This window comes from Etheostoma spectabile, chromosome 23, assembly GCF_008692095.1.
Source record: "Etheostoma spectabile isolate EspeVRDwgs_2016 chromosome 23, UIUC_Espe_1.0, whole genome shotgun sequence".
Lineage (NCBI taxonomy): Eukaryota > Metazoa > Chordata > Actinopteri > Perciformes > Percidae > Etheostoma > Etheostoma spectabile.
Genome location: NC_045755.1, coordinates 3,818,393 through 3,826,402, shown reverse-complemented (window position 1 = coordinate 3,826,402; position 8,010 = coordinate 3,818,393). Strand labels below are relative to the sequence as shown.

Genomic DNA, 8,010 nt, shown 5'->3' with positions numbered 1-8,010 from the left:
ATATGTTAACCGCACTGGTTAAAAAGAGCTGTAATAATCCAGAATCCAGACATGGAGGAGGATAAGATAAGAATAACACTTCTTGCCCACTAAATGGTGAGCAGATCAAACCAGAGACAATAATAGTGTTAACACGCACATCTCTTCCAGTAAAGTCTGGGGAATTTTTGAAACATTAGTAGTGCTCTGCTCTTTGGTTGCAGTCAGTGTACATTTTTTTGATTTGGATCAATTTGTTTTGTTGATAAGGAGTAATATTTAATAAAAAAAAAAAAGGAAAACTTGTAAACAATTTGTGAACAATTTGGTGGTAGTGATAATAAAATAATCATAAAACAACAACTGTGATGCAGAAATGTAACGGATAGTAAAAAATGTTACACATGGTTGTGCGTACAGTGAGAAAACACATTAACAAAGAACTTAAACCAAACCTGAATCATAGTAAATGATCAGATTACATAACAATATTTCTACTGTAAAGATAACTGGTATTGTATAACCTCACTGTGACAATAGGATTGTAAAAGTGGTTAACACTAAAAAAACAAAAAAAACAAAAAGTTTTATGCAAAAATCACAACATACTGTATAAAGCAGCATCAGTGGCTGTTGCAATAAACTTTAAGGCACCTCCAACCTTCGAAGATTTTTCAATCCCAAATCATACTTGTAGTTTAGTCTACATCCTATTCCTTATTACTTAACAAAACATTTGGTAACTAAAGTAGCCAAGTGGTCAAGCTTCTTACGGAAATCTATTTACAAGGGGAATAATTAATTACATAAAAAAAATAAATTAACAAAAATATCTAGGAAATTTACAACATCTGATTGGCGTACATTGCCACCTTCCTGAGAGCACATACTGTCTTTCCAAAACACGGTGCCATTGGTCCAAACATTTTCAGCTGGAGCTGCAAGAAAAAAAGAAAAGCAAGAGACAAATCAATAAAAAATTCCAAACTAAAAGATGGAATGAACAGAAACGTTAGGTCACTACTCTGGTCACCTGTCTGCAGCATCCTGGTCAGCCTCCGCATTGCTGTCAGCTTTGGATGCAGACGTTCGCAACTTACTAGGATCTAAAACAGGAGGTTAAATGAAGTTGGTATCTGTCCACAAAAATATATAACATGTCAAAAATGAGCAGGAACATAAAAACACTTGAGCTCCTCCACCTTGAATCCAGCGGATCTGCGTGGCTGGACCGTAGCCCTGCTCGTTCTTAGCAGCGATGCGGAAGACGACAGCTGGCCGGTTGGAGGCCGAGCAGTCGATCTGGGCGTTATCCAGGTGGGTGGAGCTGACCGAGCAGGACGTCTTGGTGCCGCGGTAGATCCTGATGAAGGACATCTGACCTGGACGCTCCGAGCTGGTGGAGCGACTCTTTTTCACCGCCATGTACATGGAATACTCGAGGATCCGGCCCGATGGGGAGGGGGGCGCGTCCCACGTGATGTTGACAGAATCGTTGGCCTGTGAAGAAAAGGAGCATAAAGGGGTAGGCCTGCACAATTAATGGTTATAAAATCGTGATCTCGATTCACCCTGTTCACGATTTAATTTTTCCATAACTTTGATTATTTATTTATTACATTTTTTAAAAATTCGATTGTCATTTAATTTTACTAGCCCACTGCATCACAAACACTACTACTTTCCTCTGTCAGTTTTAAACACAGACTGTATAAAATAGGTTTTAAAGCTCTTCATTGACTTCATTGGCTTGTGGTGATGCACAATGTACTATAGGTGCCCAAAAAAATCCATGTTTGGTACTGGCCATATGTTTTGTTTTGTCACGTGTGCAATAAACATTACACTATGTGAGAAAAAAATTCATGACAGAATCGTGATATCAATTCTAGGCTAAAAAAAATCGTGATTCATATTTTTTCCTGAATCATGCAGGCCTATTAGGGGGGAATGTGTGGAATTTAGCAGCTCCTTCTGAATCCCGCTTCCGGAAACAAAAAACAACTTTGAACACTGAAAATGGAAAGTTTTAAAGAAAATTTGTGCAAAAAGCCAGGCCAGCTTGGTTCTTTTGGTGGATGATTGTTAAGATTTACAAAGAATATGTTTACTGCATTTACTCTCTAACTGGGACGTTTTGGGACCGTTATAGCTTGAAATGAAGTACACACAGCAATTCACTGGTAAGAGCAAATTACCTTTAACCATGTACCCAGCTAATTTAAATAGCTCACGTTACAGTATTGTGTGAACAGTTAACTTCCTTTAATATTGTATGTGGCGTTTTTCTTATGCGGGGTACAAAAGAAAATTGTGATTGGTTTAAAGAAATGCAAACAACCCAGAGGGTTTTTTTCTCCTATCCTAAAATGTATCCGTGGTGTAGCCAGACCTTACTCCACTGCGCTTTGGAGCTAAATCTGGCAATGTAAGAATATTAATTTATCAACAGCTCCTTGATATGTCACCTTGGTAATTTTGACAGCAGATGGCGCTCCAGGGAAACCAGGTTGGCATGTCTTGAACTCGCTGACTGGGCTGAAGTCTCCCTGGCCAAAGTAGTTGATGCCTGCAACTCTGAACCTGTAGGTCTGACCTGGAGCCAGCTCTTGCTTCTCTCTGCTTTGGTAGTCAAGATTCCTCTGGAGGAAGGGTTAATGGGGAAGCAAGGTATTGACAGAGAAGGTGTGGTTGAGAAGACAGGAATAAATGGCATCTTCATGGAGTCCCAATCAATAATCACTATATATTAAATAACCAACATGGCATAATGAATTTGTGTAACTATACACGCTAACTTTCTTAAGCCAAGTGGTGTGTTATCTATACGCATTTTGAGCTATCCACCTGTATGTCTACTAACACTTGCCGTGTTATCGCCACTTGCCGTGTTATTGCGAGAAAAACGTGTTATCGCGAGAAGACAGCTACGGTTGAGTTCAGGGAAAGAAGAACGGGATTAGCTTTAGTAAAAGAAGAAAGCGAGTTTAGCAAACATGAAACTTAACCTCCCTACGCAGATTCTTTTTGCAACGGCGTAAATTCACACGCAATCGCAAGGTAATGTAGGTCAATGGAGGCCAAATGGCGTTGATAAACACGCTAAAAAGCGAGGATGCGTCTTGATAACACACCAATAATGGCCTACGAATTAGCAGGTCATACATATGCCATTTCACGAGATCAGTCTGTAAATAACAGTAAAACCTGTCTTCAATGATGAAAACTATACAGAAGTAGTTCTTACCTCTTTAGTGAGTGACGGCCGGCTGCTGATGGCTGCAGTCTCTTGTTCACTGTCAGCAGGGAGAAAGTAGTGGCTGACCTCAGAGAAGAGAGCTTTGAACACACCAACGTCAAACCACACGGCTTCATCTGGATTCTGCTGGAGGGTTCATAGTCTTAGTTTAGACCGAGCACAGTGGGAGCTGATAAGTAGTGTTCAGAAGTGGATCTGACCTGATGTGTAGGGGCGTAGAAATCGGTTTTCTTGTCAGCTGAAACAAGTTGTTCCTCTGTAAAAGCAAAAGGAAAGCAAACCGTGAATCCCACTTCACAACGTGCTGCAGTCATCACTGACATTTGAGTATCATCATTACCTAGCTGGCGCTGAGCTGAGCTGCTGACCTCTGCTGCTGATGTCTCCTGTCCCGCACCTACAACCAACACAGATAGAAAGCGCAAAAGGATTGTGGGTCACCGAGAGCAGTTCAGACTTCCACGCTGTGTGTCAAATAGAGCAAGGGCAACAACTGACATATACATTTATCGACTTGACAACGAGACTTACCACAGCATTTTGTGTCAGAGTCATTCTCTGTCTCCCTCCCAGCACTCCTTACTCCTTGTGCTTTGGTCTCTGCTGAGCCAGTGAACACCCTCGCTTTAGTTTCCTGCTGTGCTGAAGCGTCCTGAAATTATGAGAGAAAGTTAAGTACAAGACCTGTCTCTTTTAAAGAGGAAGCAGTGCCTAAAAACAGTCTGGGCCTGCTATAATAATGAACTCTGGGTTTTCTTTCTTTTGATAGTGTTTCTAACTTTGGATGGAAGTTATTTTACATTATTAAGTGCTCTACTTTATTGTATTGGCAGATTTTCTTTCTATTCTAGGTTGATGTATAGCTGCTAAATGCAGAGGTGAGGTCATAAAATAGAGACTCACATCTAAATCTAAAGAAAGAAAATGCAGCAGTGTCTGATGAAACCATTCTAAACATGCTCAGCGTGAATACCTTGTGTCTTAGATTGGTCTGCTGGTAGATTCGATATACAGTTTAATACTAAAACAGGAGTGTTTTCTACATGTGATAATCTTTGTTGACAGATTTCAGCGTGTTTAAGTCACCTCTACCTGAGCTGATGCTTTCGCTTCTTTATTAGTGGATCCTCCAGTTGGAGGTTGAAGAGACTGGACACCTGAGAAGAAGAGTTACGCAAAATTTCACTGTAGTGTCAAATCTTTATAAAGTCCCTCGCTCTAATAAATGTGCTGCAGACACTCAGTCTCTTTTCCATTAATGTATTTTTCAGGTGTTAAGATTGCTGTGTTTAGTAACTTCTATTCTTTCTATTCTTCAACTATTCCATGTAGGGCTTGGCAATATATGATGTCAATATTAGCAAAGAATTTCTAATAAGGGAATAAGTTCCACTCTCTTGATACATCCGGTTTCTGAACTGGTTGCAGTTCCACCAGAGTTCCACTGGGGGGTGATCGCGTTTCTTTAAACCAATCAAAGTCGTCATGGGTGGCGCTAAGCGGGAAGGAACTTGTTTTGGTGGAACATGTGTACGTTCGAAGGTTGTATTAGTCGTGCAACAGAAAACTCAGATTGGACAGATAGTCTAGCTAGCCGTCTGGATTTACCCTGCAGAGATCTGAGGAGCAGGTAACCTTAGTCCTCAGAAATCCACCAGAGTTTAGAACGCCAACATAAAGAAGCGTTCGGTGACAGGCAGGGTCAATCCCAGAAGTGGAACGTGGTGGATATATACTATATTGACATTGATATATGAGACTAGATATTGTCTTAAATTTTGGATATTGTTGTGTTGTCTTATATGGTGATGTAATTTTCTTCTTTTTTAAATTCAATTTCTCTTTTTAAAGTGATGTCATTTTCTGAACTTTCCAGACTGTTCTATTATATGTCTTTACCCATTTAGTCATATCTACATTACTGACAATTATTTGTTAAAAATCTCATTGTGTAAATATTTTGTGAAAGCACCAATAATCAACCCCCACAATATCGCCAAAATATTGATATTGATATTTGATTTACGGTACTCCATATCGCCCTGCTCTCATTCCATGATTTTTCCCTGTGTCCTGAGCCTCTTCTCTCTGAGGGTATGTGCACTATCCATACCGGCAGTGTCTTTACCCTTCCCGTCCAGTCCACCCGTTCCAGTTGGACTGACTGGTTTGGCTGCTGGAGGTGCAGGCTGGATCTGAAGGATGTAGCAGTCTGCTGCCACCAGGGGGCGCCAGGCCACATGAAGCATGCTGACTGTGGATTTGATGAGTAACACTGCCTCTGGGGCGGCTGGTCGATCTGAGGAAAGAATACAGATTATTATTTTGAAGAACCGTATTTGCTTTTTTTTTTCCAGCACTGACAAAACCAGTTCTGTCACTTGCTTCAAAATTTCACCAAAGTCAAGCAATCAAAATAAACAAGACTTTAGTGACTTAAAGCCTCTCAAGACAGCTGAGCACATTCTCAGTTTTCACCTGTCTCCAGGTACCAGAGGTCCTTGCAGCAGACCTGGTAGTTCCAGCTCTTACGGAACCCGTCACGGCCGCTCCAAATGTAAAGCCTGGACCCGACAGTGGCAGCACAGTGGCCGGCCCTGGCTCTGGGTCTGCAGGCGTACGGATCCTCACTCTGGGGTCCCTGGATCTGCAACTGGGACTCAATATTGCCCTGCTGCTCTGTGCCCAGGTTCTGCCAGCTCATAGTGTCTGTGACAGAAAGACAGGGCATCAATGAACTTGCCGGCCCCTTAACAATGTAAAACAAAACCTAGGGGCTGAATAAAAAACAAGATGCATCATAACTTAAAGTTTCTCTTAACACGCAGCAGTCGGATTGACAAATCTGATGTTAAAAAAACACCACATTTTGCCAAAACTGAACCAATAAATATATTTTTAGAGAAAATGTACTGACCTAAGTTGAGTACAGTTAGGGAGTCACTGCAAATCCATTCAGTTCCTAAAGCAATGTGTTTGTCTGACTCTGGTACAGGAATCCAGCCACCAAAAACATACATCCTGCAGACAGAGGGACACACGGGACTTTATCAAAGGTAGCCAGTTAAGGTGTCACATTTTGCCTTTTTGGTGAATTTGTCATGGTTAAATGCACTTATTTAAAGTGCTCATATTAAGGTTAAGGTTGTACCAGAATAGGTTTATGTGGTAAAATTTTAAACAAGCACCATATTTTGGTTGTACTGCACATTGCTGCAGCTCCTCTTTTCACCCTTTGTAAAGCTCACTGTTTTAGCTATAGAGTGAGGCATCTCCCTTCTAATCGATCTTTGTCGGGAGTCGCACATGCACAGTACCTAGGTAAGGTAATTTGCCCTTTTTCACTTTTTAAACCTATAACACGCACAAAAGATATGTAACACAATAAAAGAAAGGGGAAAATCCAAAAAGCATAATATGAGCCATTTAAAACAGTAATAATAATATTAGTAGAAGTAGTAATAATAACAATAATAACACCTATATACGAGTATGATGGGGGGGTCCTAATGGTCTGAGGGTAGAAGCTCCTTCTGATCCTCTCAGTACTGGCCTGGTGCATCCGGACTTTCTTCCTTTTCTTGCAGCGCCTGGTGTAAATATCCTTTAAGCAATGGCTGCCTGTTATATGTTCAGGCAAAAAAAACATTCTCTGCAGGGCCTTGCGGTCCTGTTTGGTGCCGTTTCCGTACCAGACAATGATGTTTCCCTTCAGGATGCGCTCAGCGATGCAAAAATAGAAACTGCTCAGTATTTTAGAGGGATACCTGGATTTTCCTCAGGCGCTTGAGGTGAAGCAGTCACTGCCTTGCTTTTCTCATCACTGAGTCAGTATGCAGCGCCCAGGTCAGACCCTCAGTGAGGTGACCAAGGTACTTGAAGCTGTTCACTCTCTCTCTTCACAAACTCATCTTTTTTTAGTCCTGCTGACATTCATGAGTAGGTGCTTGGCCTGACACTAGCGGGTCATGTTCTTCTTTCAGGTATTTACATATAATACATTAATGTGATGCAATACAAACTACACATCTGCTTTAACAGAGACATGACACTGATAATGATGGATCCCTTACTTGTTTCCAATGACACTGGCGGAGTGAAGGCTTCTGGGAAGTGGCGTGAAACCCCTGGTTTCAGGCGTTGACCAAACCATTGTGTCTGAAGAAAGGAAAAGAATAATGATGAGGAAGTTTAAATATTACAAAGAGTTGTTTCTCACTACATGCAAATAAGCATTAGTTCTGTTACAAAGTTGTTTATTTTATTCAAGGTACAGTAGCAACGAAAAGATGCAAAATGTTTCAATTTTCACTTTCTGAAAATTGCAGACTTTATTATATGTCAAAAAAACTAAACGTCCTACCAAGGTCCAGCTGCCAGAGGTCGTCTAGCCGGCATCCTTGCATCCCTCCAAAGATGTAGAGCTTCGGGGAGCCGAGGCCAGTGTAGGCAACCGAGGTGTGGGACTCCCGTGCTGAGGGACCACCACCCTTGGTCTCTGGGATGCTCCAGCCTCTTGCCCCCGATGACGGCTGCAACTCCAACTCATAGAAGTCACACATGTATCTAAAATGGTAAAAAGTCAAATTCATTTCTGCAACCATCTCTTAGATAAAGGTTATATATCAAACTGTATAGTCTCCACGCTGGTTAACTAATATGATTGTGGATTTGCTCTTGCAACATGACCAAGTCACTGGGAGACCACTCTGAATTTAAACACCAATGTAAAAGTTATACTTTAAACTAGAGGTGAAAAGATTAATCAATAA

At 41.2% G+C, this 8,010-nt stretch overlaps 1 protein-coding gene across 4 annotated transcripts in view; it reads right to left on the bottom strand.

Annotated features, from left to right (window-relative positions):
- Positions 1–249: 249 nt before the first annotated feature.
- Positions 250–8,010, bottom strand: part of hcfc2 (host cell factor C2) — a 10,283-nt gene continuing 2,522 nt past the window's right edge. Inside the window, exons 4-17 of one of the 4 annotated variants that reach the window (XM_032504660.1) lie at positions 7,602–7,804; positions 7,312–7,396; positions 6,156–6,259; positions 5,717–5,947; positions 5,352–5,537; positions 4,331–4,395; positions 3,770–3,890; positions 3,579–3,635; positions 3,439–3,494; positions 3,227–3,364; positions 2,448–2,633; positions 1,182–1,479; positions 1,013–1,085; positions 250–917 (exon numbers count right to left, since the gene is read on the bottom strand). In XM_032504660.1, the coding sequence (XP_032360551.1) occupies positions 908–917; positions 1,013–1,085; positions 1,182–1,479; positions 2,448–2,633; positions 3,227–3,364; positions 3,439–3,494; positions 3,579–3,635; positions 3,770–3,890; positions 4,331–4,395; positions 5,352–5,537; positions 5,717–5,947; positions 6,156–6,259; positions 7,312–7,396; positions 7,602–7,804 (1,813 nt within the window). In that variant the 3' untranslated portion in view covers positions 250–907. The remainder of the gene's footprint in view (positions 918–1,012; positions 1,086–1,181; positions 1,480–2,447; positions 2,634–3,226; positions 3,365–3,438; positions 3,495–3,578; positions 3,636–3,769; positions 3,891–4,330; positions 4,396–5,351; positions 5,538–5,716; positions 5,948–6,155; positions 6,260–7,311; positions 7,397–7,601; positions 7,805–8,010) is intronic. The other 3 variants (XM_032504663.1, XM_032504664.1, XM_032504661.1) reach the window with 3 other exon arrangements.